This window comes from Rhinatrema bivittatum, chromosome 5 (genome assembly GCF_901001135.1).
Source record: "Rhinatrema bivittatum chromosome 5, aRhiBiv1.1, whole genome shotgun sequence".
In the NCBI taxonomy this organism is placed as follows: domain Eukaryota; kingdom Metazoa; phylum Chordata; class Amphibia; order Gymnophiona; family Rhinatrematidae; genus Rhinatrema; species Rhinatrema bivittatum.
Genome location: NC_042619.1, coordinates 271,861,919 through 271,884,279, shown reverse-complemented (window position 1 = coordinate 271,884,279; position 22,361 = coordinate 271,861,919). Strand labels below are relative to the sequence as shown.

Below are 22,361 nucleotides of genomic sequence, written 5' to 3'. Positions count from 1 at the left end.
GGGTTTATGACCCCCAGCGAGACCATCTTGAATTTTTCTCATTTCAGGAACTTATTCAAGGCCCTCAGGACCAGAATAGGATAGAGATTTCCTGTTTTCTTTGGAATCAGGAAATACCTGGAGTAGAAGCTGCTGCCCCGCTGCTTTGGCAGAATGGGCTTGATTGCCCTTGCCATTAGAAGGGCGGAAAGCTCCATCAACAGAATTGGCTGATTCGCCGAAAACCCCCACGAGGGGTACGGAGGAGAGACTGAAGGGACTCACTGGAAATTTAACCGGTACCCCCGATGCCAGTGCCAAAGGTTCAGACTTCCTGGACTTGAAAAGCTTCTCCATCTTGTCCAGGTGGGCCTGCCAGGCCTTGGGGGGTCATCTGGCTGCAAAAACAACAGCCCCGAACGTCATGCAACATCCCCAGACAAAGGATACACACCTCATGCAGATCTGTAAGGGACAAAGTCCGAGGGCACTGGGGGCCATCAACAAAAATTCGACACCATGACGAAAAAATGGCCGGCGAAGGCACTAGGGGCAGACGAAAACCCAATGATACCATGACAAAAAAATGGCCGGCGAACGGTTGATGACTGGCGGACACAGAGGGACAGCACTACCGGGAATCGACCACACAAAGTAAAAACTTACCGCGCCTCTAGCTAACTAAAGCCAGAAGGAATGGAGAGGGAACCGGCACAGGAAAAAACGTTTTCCGAAGAAAAAAAGGCACGAGCTCCACAACTGCGAGACGACAGCTCCATGGAAAAGAAGAGACTGAAGAAGGATCCCGCAGGGATGTGTGGATAGTGGCATGCTGTGCATGCTCAGTGTGCCAGTCAAGGTTTCTAGAAACTGACATCAGTTTTTTGTGTCAGGCTCCACTGGATGATGTCACCCATGTGTGAGGACTACCATTCTGCTTGTCCTAGGAGAAAAAAAAAAAAGAGTTTCTAAAGTGTAACAATGTACTATTACACTGTTCACATAATGAACATTGGTAGAGAAATGTGCACATGATTATGAAAAAGAAGGAAACAAGACATAAGAACATAAGAAATTGCCATGCTGGGTCAGACCAATGGTCCATCAAGCCCAGCATCCTGTTTCCAACAGAGGCCAAAACCAGGCCACAAGAACCTGGCAATTACCCAAACACCAAGAAGATCCCATGCTACTGATGCAATTAATAGCAGTGGCTATTCCCTAAGTAAACTTGATTAATAGCAGTTAATGGACTTCTCCTCCAAGAACTTATCCAAACCTTTTTTGAACCCAGCTACACTAACTGCACTAACCACATCCTCTGGCAACAAATTCCAGAGCTTTATTGTGCGTTGAGTGAAAAAGAATTTTCTCCAATTAGTCTTCAATGTGCTACTTGCTAACTTCATGGAATGCCCCCTAGTCCTTCTATTATTCGAAAGTGTAAATAACCGAATCACATCTACTTGTTCAAGACCTCTCATGATCTTAAAGACCTCTATTGTATCCCCCCTCAGCCGTCTCTTCTCCAAGCTGAACAGCCCTAACCTCTTCAGCCTTTCCTCATAGGGAAGCTGTTCCATCCCCTTTATCATTTTGGTTGCCCTTCTCTGTACCTTCTCCATCGCAACTACATCTTTTTTGAGATGTGGCGACCAGAATTGTACACAGTATTCAAGGTGTGGTCTCACCATGGAGCGATACAGAGGCATTATGACATTTTCCGTTCTATTAACCATTCCCTTCCTAATAATTCTTAACATTCTATTTGCTTTTTTGACTACTGCAGCACACTGAGCTGACGTTTTCAAAGTACTATCCACTATGATGCCCAGATCCCTTTCCTGGGTGGTAGCTCCCAATATGGAACCTAACATCGTGTAACTACAGCAAGGGTTATTTTTCCCTATATGCAACACCTTGCACTTGTCCACATTAAATTTCATCTGCCATTTGGATGCCCAATCTTCCAGTCTTGCAAGGTCCTCCTGTAATGTATCACAGTCTGCTTGTGATTTAACTACTCTGAATAATAGTCACACATTGCCTTGTTAGTTATCTAGTTGCTACACACTTCAATCAATGTCAGCAGGAACGGGTGGGAAGGGAATTATTCCTGGCTTTATAGCACTTTCAGAAGGAATTGTTAGGAAGGGAATGGTTAATAAAACAGAAAATGTCATAATGCCTCTGTATCGCTCCATGGTGAGACCACACCTTGAATACTGTGTACAATTCTGGTCGCCGCATCTCAAAAAAGATATAGTTGCGATGGAGAAGGTACAGAGAAGGGCAACCAAAATGATAAAGGGGATGGAACAGCTCCCCTATGAGGAAAGGCTGAAGAGGTTAGGGCTGTTCAGCTTGGAGAAGAGAAGGCCGAGAGGGGATATGAAAGAGGCCTTTAAGATCATGAGAGGTCTTGAATGGGTAGTGCTACTATAAATAACCGATGTGAATCGGTTATTTACACTTTCGGATAATAGAAGGACTAGGGGCATTCCATGAAGTTAGCAAGTAGCACATTTAAGACTAATTGGAGAAAATTCTTTTTCACTCAGTGCACAATTAAGCTCTGGAATTTGTTGCCAGGGAATGTGGTTAGTGCAGTTAGTGTAGCTGGGTTCAAAAAAGGTTTGGATAAGTTCTTGGAAGAGAAGTCCATTAACTGCTATTAATCAAGTTTACTTAGGTAATAGCCACTGCTATTAATTGCATCAGTAGCATGGGATCTTCTTGGTATTTGGGTAATTGCCATGTTCTTGTGGCCTGGTTTGGCCTCTGTTGGAAACAGGATGCTGAGCTTGATGGATCCTTGGTCTGACCAGCATGGCAAGTTCTTGTGCTCTTATGTACATTCTTTTTGTAAATCAGAAAGTGAATGTCATTTACCTAGTAGCACTAAACATGAAAATCTGGATTTTATTAAACTCAGATACAGACAGACCATGCTGTTTCTCTCAGCGCCATCTCCCAGGTATAAAGAAGCTCTGCAGTGTTACTGGTTAGGCTTTAACTTAAGCAATAGACCCTACAGCTTCTGCATGCCATCAGAGAGCTGTCTGCCACAATTTTCGCTATACTGTTTCCCAATTTAAGATGAATGCTCTGACAGAGGCCAAGCCACAGCAGATCCAGCATACCAAAGGGCCAATGGTTTCAGAAAGGGAGAAATTGATTTTTACTGGCTATGAAATAAGGACAGTATTGTAATATGACTCCCATTTGTACTGTACTATAAAAATTGTATGTTAAGGAACGTACCTCTTAGCTTTATTTATTTATTTTTTTTAAAGGAAAAGTGGTTCATAAACCTAAGTTAATAAAATAAATAAAAGCGAACAAGAGCCAGTTTAAATCTGTGCTGGCTAGCTAAGGAGCACTACTGGAAAGATCACATTCTTTGCATTGTGAATGGGAGTTAGGTACTGGGGACAAGAGAAAAAAACCAGGAGACTCCAACTGAAGAGACACAGTGTTCATTTGGAAAAGACTGGATTCTCACAGCAGGACCCCTCTGAGTACTTTTTGATTTATCATGTTGGAATTTTTTTTTTTTTTAAAGTGGCAATTAATTGTTTCTGAAATATTGCAGTACATTATAGCACTAGTTAGTGCTCAGGGTGAAAAGATCAGAATTTGTATGCACTTGCCAACACAGCAGTTGAAGGCAGAAAAAGACCAATTGGCCTATCCAGTCTGCCCACTGCAGGGATATATCCAAGCTGTAGAAGCCCAATTCTGCTTTGTTATGAACAAAAAAATATTGTGACTCAGTTTAAAATATTTTTTGCTTTCTTTGGAATGTTTTGAATTTTGTTTGGATTGTTCTTTTTTGTCAATTTGCTTTTCTATTTTTTTTTTTTTTGATGATTTAGTGTTGCATCTCTTCTATTGTCTGGCAAATTAGAAGACTGAACATGAGGCAGAGCAGATGGGAAAGGAGAGAGTTCTGACATTTATTCGCTATTTAGGAACAGTTAATGCCCTTACCGAAGAGTGTGCAAAAAAGGGCTCCAAGGACAGGGTCTGGGAGTGAAGCGAAGAGGGCACTGAATTTCCCAATCATGCCTAAGAGGAGCATGAAGGCTGCTCCGTACTGGATAACCCTGCGGCTTGCAACCTGTGCAGCAAAGACAAAAAAAACCAGAGAGGAGGGTTAGAGGGTACCATAGACTGCAGAAAAACGAACACTTAAGATAACTTTCCCACTATCCTGATGGCAACATTTGCATTGGAAGGGAAAGTTGCCTGAGATAAATGCTTCTTCATGCCTTCCCCTGAGTAACCACTAGGGGAGCTGCCATACAGACAGCGGAACTCTCACAACTGTAGCTCTCCTCTCAATCTGTTCTGCTCTTGCAAGGGCCATTATCAGCAAGCAAGATACACTACTTACAAAAGGAAAGGCTGCAAGAGTCACATTTCTTCTTTCCATTTATTTTAATTTTTGCGCTCAATCCATGAACTTTTGGGACTGATGCTGCTCTCTTTATCAAAAACTATCAATGTCAATATACAATGCAATGTGGGCAGAATTCATGCTGCGCAACCAAATCTCAATGCATCAACGGCTACTGGAAATGATCCAATGAACAAAAGGGGAACAACTAACAACCAGGCCAATGCAATATCATGTGCTGAGCCTAGCACATGTTAACGAATGCTTGGATGCGCATTTTGGACGTGGTCATAACCCCTGATGCAATAAGGGGATCAGCATGTCCAAAATTGCACATAGCAAATCGCACTCATCACATTTTTTTATTTTATTTAGACATTTTATATACTGTCATTCCATATGACAATCAAAACAATTTACAAGGTGACATTCATAATTATAACTCAACCAGCGAATAAACAGTTTGGTTACAGAGAAGGTATTGATATCTATCTATAGAAATTTACTAGTGCATATTAAAGTTGATCTAGTACATGAGGCAAAGTGTAAGGATAATTACAAACAAAATGGTGGTTTTCATGACTTAGGCCTGAATTCACTAACACCGCCGGGCTCGCTGAATCCCGCGGTAACGGGGGGCATCGTGGCAAATAACTACACCATAAAAGGTGTAATTATTTGGTGCGAAAATGACAGCAAAAAGGATGCGTACCTTTCGCTGTCTGAGAAATCTTCACAGAGTCGGCCCCGGTGCCGCCCCAACTCCTCCTCTTCCGGGGCCAACTCCGCCCGGAGCTATCGCACGCGTGCGCTAGCTTTAGAAAATAACCCCTTAGTGCGTTGTTTTGAGAGTTTTTCATTCTGTCATTTGATTTATTTATTATTCATGATTCTATTATTTTGTCCATCTTATTTTTGTGTTTCTATATATTCTGATGTTTTAAGTTAAATTATATGCATTTTTGAATAGCCATATTTTTAGTTCACGTTTAAATCTTTTCCTTTCTGGTAGAATGTGTAGCACCTCAAGCAGGGAATTCCAGAGCTTTGGACCTGCTATTGAAAACACTCGATCTCTTATTTGTGACAGACGTGTGCGCCGTATTGTGGGAATAGACAATAGTCCTTTGTTTTGCGACCTTAGTGTTTGTTGAGAATTGTAAGGTTGTAGTGTCACTCCTAATAAGCCGATGTTATTGTAGTGAATGGTATTGAATATTATCGTTACTACTTTGTAGTAGATTCTGGATTGTACTGTACTGATAACCTCGTTATCAGCGAGGGTGTGATGTGATCATATTTCCTAGATCCTAATTTTAGTCTTGCTGCTGCATTTTGAAGTAGCTGTAGTGGTTTTAAGTGACTTGCTGGAAGACCTAGTAGTAAGGAGTTACACTAGTCAAGGTTTGAGACGATTAGAGTTTGCATTACAGTATGGAAGTCCATGAATAATGGTTTCAGCCGATGTAGTATACGCAACTTGACGTAATCTGTCAATTAATTTAGTGATGTGCATTTTCATTGGGAGGTTCTCATCGAGCTGTATTTTTAGATCTCATACTTAATTTGAGGGGGTAATTTGAAAATTATCCAGGTCAAGGGCAGGTGATTTAACTGTGGCTGAGTTTCTACTTAGCCAAATGATTTCAGTCTTTTTAGGGTTTAGTGTCAGTCTAATTTGTGACAGTTCATGTAGTATTGCTTTCATGTAATTAGAGAGTATCTATCAATGCTGTGTTTTCAAATGATCTGGAGACTGGGATGTAAAACTAAGTCATCAGCATACAAGAAAGCAGAATTGCTTACCTGTAACAGGTGTTTTCCCTGGACAGCAGTCCTCACATATAGGTGACATCATCAGGATGGAGCCCAATCACAGAACACTTTTGTCAAAGTTTCTAGAACTTTGCCTGGTACACTGAGCATGCCCAGCATGCCCCCAACCCTGCATCCAGTAGGGGTCCCCCCCTCAGTCTCGTTTGTAGTAAAATGTACGAGCGAAAAATAAAATAATAAAACGTAAGTGAACCCAACTCCGTGGGGTGGCGGGCAGGTTTCGTGAGGACTAACATCCTGCCATCCTGGGAGAACACCTGTTACAGGTAAGCAGCTCTGCTTTCTCCCAGGACAAGCAGGATGGTAGTCCTCACATATGGGGGAATAGTGAACTACAGGATGCCCGAATAAGTGAACCAAAAGCACCCAACAACATGCAACAGGCACAACAACAAGTGTGATTTTGGGTATGAGGGCAGCCTGAATGTAACAGTGGGTTGTAGGAAGGAAGTTGGGTTATTAAACTGGAAACAGGTTACGCAGGACAGATTGGCCAAAGATGGAATTCTATCTGCCAGTTTTGTAGAGACAATAATGAGCTACAAAGGTGTGGAGGGAACGCCATGTGGCAGCGCTGCAGATGCCAGGAAGAGGTACAGAATGGAGGTGCGCTACAGATGTCATGGCTCTGACTGAATGAGCCTTTAGGCGTTCTTGTAGTGGAAAGCCTGCTTGATCGTAGCAGAAAGAAATGCAGTCCGCCAGACAGGTGGATAGGGTCTGCTTACCCACCGGAGCTCCCAATCTGGTTTTATCAAAGGAGACAAACAGTTGGGTGGACTTCCTATGGGCTGCAGTGCGGTCCAAATAAAAGGCGAGCGCACGTTTACAGTCCAAGGAATGCAGAGCCCGCTCACCTGGTTGTGAGTGAGGCCTTGGAAAAAAGATAGGAAGTATTATGGACTGATTTAAGTGAAAATCAGAAACTACCTTCGGTAAGAATTTAGGGTGAGTGTGGAGTACTACACGATCGTGAAGAAGTTTGGTATACAGTGGGTATGTTACCAGCGCTTGTAGCTCACTGACTCTGTGAGCTGATGTTATAACAACTAGAAAGATCACTTTCCACGTGAGATGTCGTAGCTCGCAGAAGTGTAGGGGCTCGAACAGAGGTCTCATGAGCCATGCCAACACAACATTAAGGTCCCATGCTGGAACCGGAGAACGCAATGGAGGCTTCAGTTGTAGCCTCTCATAAAGTGCCCTAACAAGGGGGTTGAGTTGATATTGGAGCATCTCCTATGCCTTTGTGATAAGCGGCTATGGCGCTGATATGCACTCGGATGGAGGAAGTTTGTAAACCAGGCTCCAAGAAGTGCCAGAGGTACTTCAGGAACCTTGTTATGGGACAGGAAAAGGGATCTAATTCTTTCATTGTGCACCACAAGGAAAATCTCTTCCATTTGGATTGATAAGATTTTCTAGAAGGCTTTTGTGAAGCTATAAGTACCTGGGACACAGTGTCTGAAAGATTTAGGGATTGTAGTATCAACCTTTCAACATCCATGCTGTCAGAGACAGAGAATGAATGTTCGGATGACGCAATGATCCATTGCTCTGCGTTATTAAGAGTTGGATCTGTGCCCAGGCGAATTTGTTGCTGGACTGAGAGGTCGCGAACGATGGGAAACCAAACCTGTCGCAGCCAGTGAGGGGCTATGAGGATCATTGTGCCCCAGTCCTGCCGTAAGTTCACGAGAGTCTTGCTGATGAGTGGAAGTGGAGGGTAGGCATATAGAAGACCTGTTGACCATGAGTGGGTGAAGGCATCTCGTGGTGGTGTCTTGTGGCTGCGGTGTAGATTCTACTTTGCAATTATGAATCGACGCAAAGAGGTCTGTGTGGTCTGCCCCATTGGTGGAATATCTTGGCTGCTACAGTGGGATTTAGGGACCATTCTTGGGGATGAAAGGACCGGCTGAGATTGTCCACCATCACATTGTTGACGCCTGCCAGGTAGGTCGCTCTCAGTAGCATGGAATGGGAGAGAGCCCCCACCCAGATCTGCGCTGCCTCCTGGCATAGCAGATAAGAGCCTGTGCCTCCTTGTTTGTTGAGGTATCACATCACTACTTGGTTGTCCATTTGAATCAGGAATTGTTTTGTTGGAGAGGCAGTCCTGGAAAGCAAACAGAGCGTATTGGATTGTTCTGAGCTCCAGAAAGTTTATCTGGTGCTTTGATTCTGCTGTGGTCCAGGTTCCCTGGGTTTGCAGGTTGTTTACATGGGCTCCCCAACCAAGGTTGGAGGCATCTGCGGTTAGCGTAATCTGAGGTTCTGGAGATTGAAAGGGTAGTCCTAGGAGAAGATTGGACTCCTGGATCCACCACACTAGTGAGAGACGAAGCTGTTTTGTGATGTGGACAATGTGGGACATATGTTGAGATTATTGGGACCACTGGGTTTTTAAGGTCCATTGTGCCACTCTCATGGCTAAATGAGCCACTGGGGTGACATGGATGCCATGTGACCTAGCAAGGTTAAGAGTTAACGAGCTGTTGATGTTCGGCGAGTTTGTATTGTTTTGGCCAAGGTGGATAATGTGTGCGCTCGATCCCTTGGGAGAAACGCTTTGGCCTGCCTGGTGTCTAAATCTACCCCAATAAAAGAGAGGGTACGCGATGGGGTGAGATTGGACTTGGGATAATTTCAGAAAACCCAAGGATTGTAATAGCTGAAGAGTAAAATGAAGGGACTGTAGAACTACTTCCTTGGATGGACCTTTGAGAAACCAATTGTCTAGATAGGGATAGATGTGGATTCTTTGTTGTCATAGGTAAGCAGCTACTACTGCTAGACATTTTGTGAACACACATGGTGCTGACGCTAGGCCGAAGGGCAGCTCTCGGTATTGGTAATGTCGGTGACCAACTAAGAATCTTAGGTATTTTCGATGAGGAGGTGATATTGCTATATGAGAATATGCCGCCTGAAGATCTAGAGAACAAAGCCAATCTCCCTTCTGGAGGAGAGGGATCATGGATCTTAGGGTTACCATCCTGAACCTTTCCTTGCATATATTTGTTTAGGGCACGTAGATCCAATATTGGTAGAATGCCGCCTTTTTGGAATTAGAAAATAACGGGAGTAGAATCCCTTCCCTCGCTGAACAGAGGAAACTGGTTCTACAGCATTGGAGAAGAGGAGGGTTAGAAGTTCCTCCTCGAAAATGGGAGAGTGGTTAGTTGTTCTCCAAACTGGATGAGGTGGGGAGTCTGGTGGAAGGGTAAGGAAGTTTAGAAAGCAACCCCTGTTTACTACCGAAAGGACCCATTGGTCCGTTGTGATTGTGTGCCATATGTTTGCAAAGTGGCATAAGTGGCCTCCTACAAGAAACCTTTTGGAGGTTGGCTGTCCTCTCTAGAGGGGAGTCAAAAACCTGACGCAGGACCCGTCTGCGGAGCTGGTTGGGTCTTGGGAGGTCTTTGTTGGCGAGGTTGACCTTTCTGATAGGGTCTGGTTGGACAAGATCAAGGTGGGGGAGGATAATGCCTACGGGTTTTGTAGGTTAACCTTCTGGGATCTCTTCTGAACTACCTTTTTGTGGTGGATGAAAAGTCAGAGGGAGCAGTAGAAAGTTATCGCAAAGTCTCATGATGGTCCTTGAGTTGCGCAACTGTTTCTTGTATTTTCTCCCCAAACAAATTGTCCCCTGTACAAGGGAGGTCTGATAATCTTTCTTGGACTTCTTGGCACAAGTCTGATGCTTTTAACCAAGCCGATCGTCTGGCACTTAAGCCACCTGCTGACACTCTTGAGGCAGTGTCAAAAGATGTCGTAGGCAGCTCTCACCTCATGTTTTCCAGCGTCAAGGCCTTTCTGGAAGATGGAAGTGAGACCCTCCTGAAATTCTTCTGGCAGTGTCTGAGAAATCTTGCACTTGTTTCCACAGGTTTCTAGTGTACTGGGTCATGTATAGCTGGTAGGCTGCTATATGTGCCATTAACAGACCCTTGAAATACTTTTCGTCCAAAGGCGTCCAGGGATTTCTGCTCTTTGCCCAGTGGGGCAGAAGAATGAGGCCGAGATCTCTTTGTTTTCTTCTGAGCAGATTCTACCACTACAGAAACCACTTCAGAAACCAAACAAAAAAGCTCACAGTGATGGATGATTCTGTCATCAGAGGCATTAATATCTTCCCTTGCACAAATGCAAAGAGAAAAGTGGATAACAAACCTCAACTAAATAGGTCACAAAAGGAGTCCAGGAACAGCAGTAACCTGAGCAAAGAAAGCTGGAAAGCTATGAGCACAAATGCTCGTAGTTTGGGTAATAAAATCCCAGAGCTGCAAGCCCTAATGGTGGAGGCGGACTTGGACATTGTTGCTGTCACGGAAACATGGTTTACGGAATATCATGACTGGGATACGGCAATACCAGGCTATAACTTGTTAAGGAAGGACAGAGAGGATAGGAAAGGGGGAGGAGTGGCTCTATATGTCAGAAACAATATCCAAGCATCTGAGCTGCAAGGAAGATGGGGCAAAGAAGAAGCACTATGGGCAGACTTAAAAAAAGATGGGCATCCATTTTTATTGGAGTGGTTTACAGGCCTCCAAACCAAAAGGAAGAGCTGGACAGAGATCTGATTGAAGACATCCACAGGATAGCAAAGAAAGGAGAAGTGGTGATCGTTGGAGACTTTAATATGCCAGATGTAGACTGGAGAATCCCATCTGCAGAATCTAAAAATAGTAGAGAAATAGTAGATGCCCTGCAAGTAGCTTTATTCAAACAAATGGTAATGGAACCCACGAGAGAAGGAGCTATACTCGACTTAGTGCTCACTAATGGAGATAATGTCTCAGACGTCCAGGTGGGTGCCCACCTCAGCACCAGTGATCATCAAACGGTATGGTTTAATATCACAAAAAGGACACGGAAAAGAAGCACAAAAACCCAAGTTTTGATGTTCAAAAACACAGACTTTGATGAAATGGGGAAGTACCTGGAGGAAGAACTAAAAGGCTGGGAAAACGAGAGAGATGTGGATCAACAGTGGACCAATCTAAAAGGAGCAATCACCAAGGCAACTAATCTATATGTTAGAAAAGTAAAGAAAAGCAAAAGAAAAATGATACCTATCTGGTTCTCAAAGGAGGTGGCTGACAAAATAAAGGCTAAAAGAACAGCATTCAAGAAATATAAAAGATCCCAAAAGGAGGAACACAAAGAAGAATATCTGGTAGAACTGAGGGAGACAAAGAAATTAATCAAGATGGCAAAAAGTCAAGCGGAAGAGAGGATTGCCAAAGAGGTAAAGAGTGGTAACAAAACATTTTTCAGATATATCAGTGAAAAGAGAAAAGTTCAAAATGGTATAGTGAAATTGAAAGGTGGAAAGGATCAATGCGTGGAGAGAGACGAAGAAATGGCAGAAATATTAAATGAATACTTCAGTTCTGTGTTCACTAAAGAGGACCCTGGAGAAGGACCGACACTAGTTAACAAGAAACTGGAGGGGAATGGAGTAGATGTAACTCCATTTACAGTAGAAAATGTATGGGAAGAGCTGGTGAAACTGAAAGTGGACAAAGCCATGGGGCCTGATGAAGTTCATCCCAGAATACTGAGGGAGCTCAGAGATGTGCTGGCGGGTCCGCTGTGTGACCTATTCAATAGATCCCTAGAAACGGGAGTGGTGCCGAATGATTGGAGGAGAGCGGTGGTGGTCCCGCTTCACAAGAGTGGGAACAGAGAAGAGGCTGGTAACTACAGACCGGTTAGCCTCACTTCGGTGGTGGGAAAAGTAATGGAGTCACTGTTGAAAGAGAGAATAGTGAACTATCTACAGTCGGGAGAATTGCTGGACCAGAGGCAGCATGGATTCACCATTGGAAGATCCTGTCAGACAAATCTGATTGACTTTTTTGACTGGGTAACCAAGGAATTGGATCGAGGAAGAGCACTCGATGTCATCTACTTGGATTTCAGCAAAGCTTTTGACACTGTCCCGCACAGGAGACTGGTGAATAAAATGAGAAGCTTAGGAGTGAGTGCCGAGGTGGTGGCCTGGATTGCAAACTGGTTGACGGACAGAAGACAATGTGTGATGGTAAATGGAACTCTCTCTGAAGAGAGAGCGGTTTTAAGCGGTGTACCGCAGGGATCGGTGTTGGGACCGGTCCTTTTCAATATCTTTGTGAGCGACATTGCGGAAGGGATAGAAGGTAAGGTATGTCTTTTTGCGGATGACACTAAGATCTGCAACAGAGTGGACACGTCGGAAGGAGTGGAGAGAATGAGACGGGATTTAAGGAAGATGGAAGAGTGGTCGAAGACATGGCAGCTGACATTCAATGCCAAGAAGTGCAAAGTCATGCATATGGGGAGTGGAAATCCGAATGAACTGTATTCGATGGGGGGAGAAAGGCTGATGTGCACGGAGCAGGAGAGAGACCTTGGGGTGATGGTGTCTAATGATCTGAAGTCGGCGAAACAATGTGACAAGGCGATAGCTAAAGCCAGAAGAATGCTGGGCTGCATAGAGAGAGGAATATCGAGTAAGAAAAGGGAAGTGATTATCCCCTTGTACAGGTCCTTGGTGAGACCTCACCTGGAGTATTGTGTTCAGTTCTGGAGACCGTATCTCCGAAGAGACAGAGACAAGATGGAGGCGGTCCAGAGAAGGGTGACCAAAAAGGTGGAAGGTCTTCATCAAATGACTTATGAGGAGAGATTGAAGAATCTAAATATGTACACCCTGGAGGAAAGGAGGAGCAGAGGTGATATGATACAGACTTTCAGATACTTGAAAGGTTTTAATGATCCAATGACAACGACAAACCTTTTCCATAGGAAAAAAATCAGCAGAACCAGGGGTCACGATTTGAAGCTCCAGGGAGGAAGATTCAGAACCAATGTCAGGAAGTATTTCTTCACGGAGAGGGTGGTGGATGCCTGGAATGCCCTTCCGAAGGAAGTGGTGAAGACCAGAACTGTGAAGGACTTCAAAGGGGCGTGGGATAAACACTGTGGATCCATAAAATCAAGAGGCCGTCAATAAAGAGTGGGTGGCTCGCCAGAATGACGGCTACTGCCTGGAGATAATACCCTTATTCAATAAACATACACATGGTTACTGTGACTCCAACATCACTCTAAGCTACAACAGCAAGAGGAAATGTGGAAAAAAGGATTCGCACTCACAAAGTGGGGAGTAGCTGGCTTGTTACGGCGGTTACTACCCCAAACCAAATAAGCCTGATACTTCACTTTCAATACATATCCAGCATAGCTCTCTGCTTCAACGGCAGGGGAGAAGAAAAACTGATACTTCACGCATAGCTCTCTGCTTCAACGGCAGGGGAGAAGAAAAACTGATACTTCACGCATATCCAGCATAGCTCTCTGCTTCAACGGCAGGGGAGAAGAAAAAAGGATTCGCACTCACAAAGCGGGGAGTAGCTGGCTTGTTACGGCGGTTACTACCCCAAACCAAATAAGCCTGATACTTCACTTTCAATACATATCCAGCATAGCTCTCTGCTTCAACGGCAGGGGAGAAGAAAAACTGATACTTCACGCATAGCTCTCTGCTTCAACGGCAGGGGAGAAGAAAAACTGATACTTCACGCATATCCAGCATAGCTCTCTGCTTCAACGGCAGGGGAGAAGAAAAAAGGATTCGCACTCACAAAGCGGGGAGTAGCTGGCTTGTTACGGCGGTTACTACCCCAAACCAAATAAGCCTGACACTTCACTTTCAATGCATATCCTGCTTCAACCGCAGGGGAGAAGAAAAACTAATACTTCACGCATATCCAGCATAGCTCTATACTTCAACGGCAGGGGAGAAGAAAAACTGATACTACACGCATATCCAGCATAGCTCCCTGCTTCAACGGCAGGGGAGAAGAAAAACAACCAATAAGGGCTGAATAACACAGTCTGGGTAAAACAAATAAACATGGGTGTAGCTTGCTTATTGCGGCGGTTACTACCCCTACTACCCCTAACTAATCAAGCTTGATATTTCACTTGGTTGCAGCTCCATCACTGCTCTCTACATTAATGGTGGGGGTGGAAGGGAAATAGAACCAAAGAGCTAAGAGAAACAGATAAGTATGAGAAAAAAATGTGAAGCTTGCTGGGCAGACTGGATGGGCCGTTTGGTCTTCTTCTGCCGTCATTTCTATGTTTCTATGTTTCTATGTTACAGAGCGGTGGGAAAGCTGGTTTTTATGGAAACCTGGAGCTGATTGGACTAGGTAAGTAGCATCAATTTTTCTATTTACCAGTGGAACTGTAGCTGGGTGTTCCCAGGTACGATGCAATAGGTCAAGGAGGACCTCATGAATTGGAATTGCCATGACTTCTTTTGGGGCATCCATGAATTGGAGAACCTCCAACATCCTGTGTCTGGCATCCTCTTCAGTTTGCAGTTTAAAGGGAATGGTCTCTGACCTTTCCTTTATAAAACTTGAAAACGAAAGGTCTTCTGGAGGGGAGCGCAGTCCTCAGGAGGTGAAGGTTCTGTTGGAATGTCATTGGAATCCTGGGAGTCAGAGGAATCATCGGTCCAAGGATTATAAGGCTGGTCTCCTGCACCTTGTAGCCTCCCTCTGATGGTGGAAGAAGTCCTAATCCAGTCTGCTCTGGAGGTGGCACCGAAGGAGGAGGTACCAAGATCGGTAGGCACCGATGGTATAGGAGTTTTGGAAGGACGTTGGGGTGGTAGAACACCGGATGGACCCTTCCCCCTATGCAGGATGTTTATCTCTTGGAGAGAGTTCCTCCTGAAGAATGAAGCGCTGAAGGTGCGAATGGGAGGATAATCCTGAATAAACAGAACTGTTCACCTGAGAGGAAGGTGACCTGGAGCTGATGGAGACAGGCTTGGAAGAAGAAACCCAAGGGTGTTGGGACAATATATACAGGATCGGGTTTACACTTTGCTCTGAACGAGACATGGATCTATTCTTCCTTTGATGTGGGCTCTGGCCCTTTTGGGAGTCACTTCTCTTAGTTGAGGCAGCAAGATTGCGTGCATCATCCCCCTTTGACGACTCATGCATTGATGAATTCATGTGGTGTGTCGAGGAGGCGTCGTGCAGCCTCTGCTTCGAGGTTTACACCGATACTTCATGGTAGTAGCAATTCAGCTCTTGTCTGACGCATTCTTGGATGCTTGTATGGATGCATCCCAGAGGTGCTTGGAACTGGACATAGACATTTTATCTTTGCGTCGATGTGAGCTATTGATGGTGTGGATGATGCACTTGCCTTGGAATGGTTTGCGGGATGATCCAGGTTTGGGCTTCTTCGGTGAGGAAGCAACCTAGAGCCCTGTCTGTGCTGGATGCTTGCCCTTAGCTTGTGGCTCCACCAACGAAGACCTCCTGGCAACCTCGAGGGGCCCAGATTTGGGTCCTGGGGATAAACGCATGGATCGTCTCGGTGAGGGCGCATAACTTCCTAATGCAGAAGAGGCCCCTTCCTTGTTCCAGAGCCTGGGTATCTTGGTTACTCTCTGCTTCTGCGCTCTCAAACATGTAGCTGCATTCTCGGCATGACGCTTGGTTGTGGACTGGGCCTAGGCAGAGGTAGCAATAGTTGTAGTTGTCAATCACGGACATGATTTGCCTGCACTGACAATATCTGAAACCCGGCTTTTTTGAAGACATTTTAAAGAGAACTGAAAAGTGCTGTTTTGGGGATCGCTAGCATGAAAATAAGAAATTCCTATGAGGAGATACAAGGAGAAAGAGAAAATAAGTCTGTGCCTAAGCCTGGAAAAAATGAACTGAGGAGACTGATGTGTTGAGCATGGGAAGTGCCGCACAGGCGCAGGAAAGCAAAACTCTTGGAGAAGAGAATGTCCGCGAGAGCACCAAGATGTCACCCAAATACCATGGCTAATTCAGCCTGCTTATAGATGGAAAATAAAGTTTTTCACAAGGCCAAAAAACAGTAAAGTCAGCTCACTCACACCACAAGGCTTTCAGCTCCGCAGAAAGAGAAAGAATGGAGAGCGACATACGGTATCTACAGCATGCTGTGCATGCTCAGTGTGCCTAGTCAAAGTTCTAGAAACTTTCCGTATGTGTACCAACCTGCTTGTCCTCAGAGAATGTCCTTCACATAAGCATGTTTTAAAATCCACTAATCCACGTGGGTTAAAGCTGACAAAGTCCTAAGGAAGATATGCGAGTTATGCTTGCTTGTGTAACCACTTAAAATTAGGAGCACACATACATGCGATGGGTGTATTTTAAATCTTGCATGCACAAATTAAAATTTCTGCATATGTGCACGCAATCGCGCATATTCAGGTGTCCGCATGCTCGTTTTAAAGTTGCCGTCTTAATTTTACAGACAAACCAGCATCACTGTCCTTCAAAGAGCTCAGTTACTACCAAAGACTGCAAAAGTCTCTTTAAAAGGATAAGTCTTTAAGACCTTCTTAAAATATTTTTCAGACTGTTATCTGAGCAGAATCAGGCAGCGAGTTCCAAAAAAATAAAAAAATCGGGCCTGCTGCTGAAAAGACTCTGGGTTATAGTCAGGTGAGCAAACTTTTCACATGTTTATCTACATAAAGTTTTGAAAATTATACTCCCTGAAAAAACTGACCCTCTTTTAGCATGCTTTTCTTTTATACTTTATTTTCTTTTATGATTCTTACAAATACATGCAGAAAATAAAAGCTGCAAAATAATTCAGATTTCAGAAAAATCAAAATAGCCCATTTTTCAAAGAGAAGGCTTATGAGATCTCCATGTCTGTCTGTGCTCCCCTAAATAACTTTTGTGTTTAATGTCCTATCCATAGGTTGTCTCTTCCTCCCTCCTACTTGATCTCCTGCGGTCATTTCCCCCCTTCTTCTCTCCTGAATCATGGTGGCCCTCTATCCTCTTGTGCAGCATGATTCCTGAGGTCCTCACCTTCTCCCCCCAATCTCTGGTGGTCCTCTCTCCCCTGATAGGCTGCCATCTACTCTTACTCCCCTTAACCAGGTGAATCATGGCTTCCTGTCTCCCTCTTTATCCTCCTTCCTTCCTGTTTTCTTCTTTCTACCCTCTCTCCTCTTGTATTGTTAACCCCATTTTCATTTCCTCCTTTCTTCTTCTCAGTCAGTCATTCTACTTACTTTTTTCATGTAGCTCTCCTCACCCCTCTCTCTGCCAGGCCAGAGACAGAGCACGTGGCAGTAGCAGGAAATGGTTCTCACTGTCATCACCCCCTTTCTTCTGCTTTCCTCAGTAAGTAACAGTGATGCTGAAGGCTCTGAGAGCTACAATCAGCCTCTCTGCTCCCCACATCCTCAGTGTAGCAGTGGGGTTTAAGACTCTCAAGGGCTGCAATCGGTCCCTTTCTTCCCTAACTCCATTGGACATGTGGCAGCGTATTCGAGGCCCTTCTCTGTTGCTCTCTGCCTGGCCTACAGCAAGGAAGGGTGAAGCTTCCAGCGCAGCAGTAGGCCCCACCCTCCTGGCTTGGGACAGCAACTCGATCAGTCACAGGTAGCAGCAGCCCAGCTTAAACTTTCTTGCTTCCCTTTTGGAGATCCCCCTGGTTGGGAACCACAGTCAGAGGATGGGTATTATATGCTTGTGCATATACGGGGAAATATAAGTTTTAGATACCCACGTACCACAGAAATTTCAGGGGTTTAAGATGATTTGTGGTATAAATACAGCAAAATTAAATTCTTTATAATTTAAACCATACAATTAATATATATATATTGTACAAACCATACAATCAATACACACACTGTATGAATTCATAAAGCCTGTGCAACTGCTTCGTAAAGTATTGTTGTCCCTGATTTAATAAAGGGAACAATTTCATTATTAATCTGATAAAAAGCTGCCATCAATGAGTGGTACAGAGTCTCCGTTTGCAGAGCTCTCTCATGCACATCTTAGTGAACTATTTCCATCCTTGTGCAAGAGGCAGATCCTGCCCCTGTGGTCTCTTTCAAGACTTAACTTCACATGAGGCAGAACTTAGAATGCAAAGCTTGCTTCTGTCAAAATTCATTACCTCCACAAACTACAGGAAATCCCCACCATTCAATTTACTGAAGTTGGGAAAACAAGACAGAGGTTCCGGCCATTTCGTGCAGAGAGAACAATCCTATGCCAACAGAGGTGTTGGGACAGACGGCAGATGGTGCTGCTAATATTTCTAATCTGCCCACACCCCCACCACTGCTGGAGGAATACAAAACCTTGTCAGAAGTACTCAAGGACAATACAGAATGAGGATTAGCAAACAAATCCGTTTGCACCACACCAAGGTCTCTGATGTTTGGGAGTCTGTACTTAATGTGCGTAGGAAGACACTTATATAGGACAGGCATGTCAGAACTAGGCCATTTCAAGGCAGGCCAAGAGTGTCTTGCATTACCGAGTAAACTTAGCATCCAATTACTCTGTTTAAAATGTCGCAGTAGGGTGTTAACACTGGGAAAAGTCATAATTTAACATAAACCGATAACTTTTGCCCCTCAGAAAAAAAATGTGGGTAGTTTGGTTTGCCTTTGCTCATTTCTAGCAGGTTTTTGACTGTGGTCAGGCACCTCTACTGTTCCGCCTTGCAAAGAGTGACCTTGATTAGCCACAAGCTCACTCTACCAATTGTGTGTCTGTGGCACAAAAAAAGTTCAAAACAGGCTGTGGCGGAACTCTGGAAATGTATTGTGAAGCACATTTTCGCTCACACTTCATGAAGAAATCAACCATTGTCTGTGATAAGGAAACCAGTAATTGCTTCATTTTTTAAAAGTAATATTAACATTTGGGTACCTTTGTGATTCCCAGCACGCCTATGTTGGGGCTAGAGGAGGTGGATCCATTCCCGGTGCCAAATACCCCATCCAAAACACAAGAAAGACCTTCGATGAAAATTCCTCTATATACAAAACACATAAAAATAAGTGTCTACATATAAAAAGGAAAGTACAAATACCCTATAACATATGTCCTTCCACAGAGATAAAACATTTTAAACCCTTCAATATACAGAATCCTTGTGATTTAAAGCTCTTCTGAGAATATAACAGAACTACTGTGACTGGACCCTGAAAGGACAACCCCATGTCCTTGCTATTAAAAATATATATAGCAGAATGATCTTTTATTGCACAAAACAGCTTGTAAAGCTCAAACTGCATTTATGCTAACTGTAATATCAAGAAGGACATGCTCTGAATGTATATTTTTTTGCTGCTTAGTGCTAGAAAGATACAAGTCAGAGGTGCTCAGATTGCAGCAAAACACCCAAAACCAAAATTATGACTGACTGTTTCCATCATGAGTATTCTCGCTCTGTGACATTCCCTAGAAATGTGTCCTTCAGCCTCAGAGTCAGTGGTCTTCAAAGCTTTTTTTTTTTTGGTTGGTCCAAAAAAAGCTAACACAACCCACAGAGATTTCAACTTGCGGCTCTCACATCTATCAGGAGCAACTAATATGGCATGGCACTTACCTGTTTATGGCATGGATAGGAGGTGGAGGGGCACATGACAACCTGGCACAGGCATAGTAATCTCCAATCGATTCAATGATGCTGGCAACCACAGCACTAAGCATGCCTATGACCCCAGCTGCCGAAACTGTAGGCAATCCCCACTGGACTGGGAAGGAAAACAAGAGAACAATTATAAAACATGAAAGCAAGACACATCTACAGACCCTGAGGCAAAGGGCAAAACAAATCCACCAGAAGTCCCTCAGATGCAGTAGATGTAATCTCAGTGATCAGGAAAGAGAATACATTAAGTCAAGCAATTCCCAAATAAGGTTTTCTCTAGGAAACTTTTCCCATTACTTCCAAATTATGCATAAGCATATGGAAACAAGGCTTTGTCTTCAGAAGGCACACTGCACCAATGTCACCTGAAAAGAAATGGAGGCATACATATAACTTTGCACCAGGTTTTAGGGCACAGCAATAACCCTAATTGCCCCTTGGGATGGTACCAATGTTTTTCACAAAGAGAATAAGACACCACTGTAAAAGGAGTCAGCTTGGAGAGAGGCTAGTCTGCAAGGTAAAGGTATTTAGTTTCCCTAATCAGTCCAGCCATATACGCAGACATAAAGGTCAACAAACAGGCTATAAGGCAGAGCCCTTGGTCTCCCGTGATTCCACGGCTGTGAGAAGGACTGCAATATCCAACCCTTTCCTCAGAAAGCAGAGTTGCTTACCTGTAACAGATGCTCTCAGAGGACAGCAGGATGTTAGTCCTCACACATGGGTGACATCACTGGATGGAGCCCTGATGCAAAATACTTATATCAAAGTTTCTAGAACTCTGACCAGACACACTGGGCATGCGCCCAATACCACGTGCACACGCGGGGTCCCACTTCAGTCACGTAACAGAATTACGATTAAAATAAAAAAAATAGAAGAAATCCAACTCCATGGGGTGGCGGGCGGATTTCATGAGGACTAACATTCTGCTGTCCATGGAGAACACGTTAGAGGTAAGCAACTGCTTTCTCAGAGGACAAGCAGGGATTCTCACATGGGTGAATCCCTAGCTACAAGCTGCTGCCCAACAAAAAAAGGGGGATCAATGGATACCTAACCAGGTGCCAACGGGCACACCACCACTGGTGCTGTTGGTAACAGAGAGGAAGATAGCCTGAACCCAAAGGCATTGAGCATACAGGAAGTGCTAGCACCACAAGTGTTGAGTACCACGGGACCAGCCTGCACATGAGGAGGAAATACAGAACAACCTCCCGTTTCCTTCTCATGCTGCCGGTGGCCATTGGTGGGTTGGGATCCACCGGCAGCTGCATGAGCCTCTGTATTCTTCCGCCACAGGTGGGGATGGGGTCCACCAGCAGCTGAATAGGCCTCCCGCTGCTCCCTTTGCTGGACCCCCTTCCATCGCTGCTGCCGCCCTCCTGCGTCTGCCACCCCGTACAATTGCACGGTTTGCACACCTGACCTGTATACCTTTCCTATTCTCCCTACGGAATCCACATGCAGTGTTCTCTGCTTCATGGCCCATCCCAACCAGATCTTCTTTCTTCCTCCCCCAGTCCATCCTGCAAGTCTCTCTCTCCCCTCCCTCCAGTCCATCCTAACCAGTCTCTCTCTCTCCACCAGTCACCCCCCCATCAGTCTCTCACTCTTTCCCTCCACCAATCTCTTTCTTGCCAGTCTCTCCTCCCCACCCCCACTCCCACCCAGTGCACTCTGGTCAGTTTCTCTCTCCCCCTCCCCCAGTTGCTCCAGATCCAGCTGTGTGGCTGCCTATAGTCTCATTATGTAAGTTATTGACTATAAGTATATTCTTATACATTCACTGCTGTGCTCTGCAAGTATATGTAGCCATTTATATCAATAAGCATTATTTCATGTTTTATATATTATGAATGAGCCTGGTGTGCATATAATTATTTCTTTGTTATTTCATTAATAACTTTTTTATATATGGCATATAACTGCAGGTAAAAAATGAAAGACAAGTATGTAGGGGTCTGTGAAAATTTGGGAGGAGGTTGAAGAGAGGTCCACGCTCCCAAAAAGGTTGGGAACTCCTGCCCTAGAGGAAGGAGAGATGATGAAGACACTGAAATATTTCAAAGGTTTCATGCACAGGAGGTGAACCTTTTTTCAATGGAAAGGAGGCGCTAGAATGAGGGGGTCATGAGATGAGGGCGAATGGTATTCAGGAGTAATCTTAGGAAATATTTCTTTAGAGAGGATAGTGGATGTGGTAGAGACAAAAACATTATCTAAATTCAAGAAAGCATGGGATAAATATAGGGGATCTCTAAGGAAGTGATGAGAATTATAATGGTAATTTAATTGGACGGATGGCCATATGGTCTTTTTCTGCTGTCATGTTTGTGGGTGTCTATGCTTCTTGGCAGAGAGTCCATGACCCTGTGCCTCCCTGAGCATATCTGATTGCTCTCATCACAAAAGATTGATCTGAAAATGCTTCTCTCTTAGAGAGACCTCAAGTTCAAGGTGGTCCAGTATAGGTACCCTAACCTTTTATGGAAGCACCCGTCACTAAGATTACTTGATGAGGGAGTCCACAAATTGGAGCTCCTTCCTGAAGAGCGTGAGGGTTTAGCCACCAGCATAAATCCCATTTCATGTTCTTTGAAACTTGTATTTTGGTTGTCATGGTTCACTTAGTTGGTCCTACTGACAGCATAAACCC

At 44.3% G+C, this 22,361-nt stretch overlaps 1 protein-coding gene across 3 annotated transcripts in view; it reads right to left on the bottom strand.

Annotated features, from left to right (window-relative positions):
- SLC23A2 (solute carrier family 23 member 2) overlaps window positions 1–22,361 on the bottom strand; it is a 289,448-nt gene that overhangs the window by 12,953 nt on the left and 254,134 nt on the right. For all 3 annotated transcript variants that reach the window (XM_029604057.1, XM_029604056.1, XM_029604058.1), the window contains 3 exons: window positions 19,655–19,802; window positions 18,973–19,078; window positions 3,973–4,102 (listed from right to left, as the gene is read on the bottom strand). In XM_029604057.1, coding sequence (XP_029459917.1) covers window positions 3,973–4,102; window positions 18,973–19,078; window positions 19,655–19,802 — 384 coding nt within the window. The remainder of the gene's footprint in view (window positions 1–3,972; window positions 4,103–18,972; window positions 19,079–19,654; window positions 19,803–22,361) is intronic.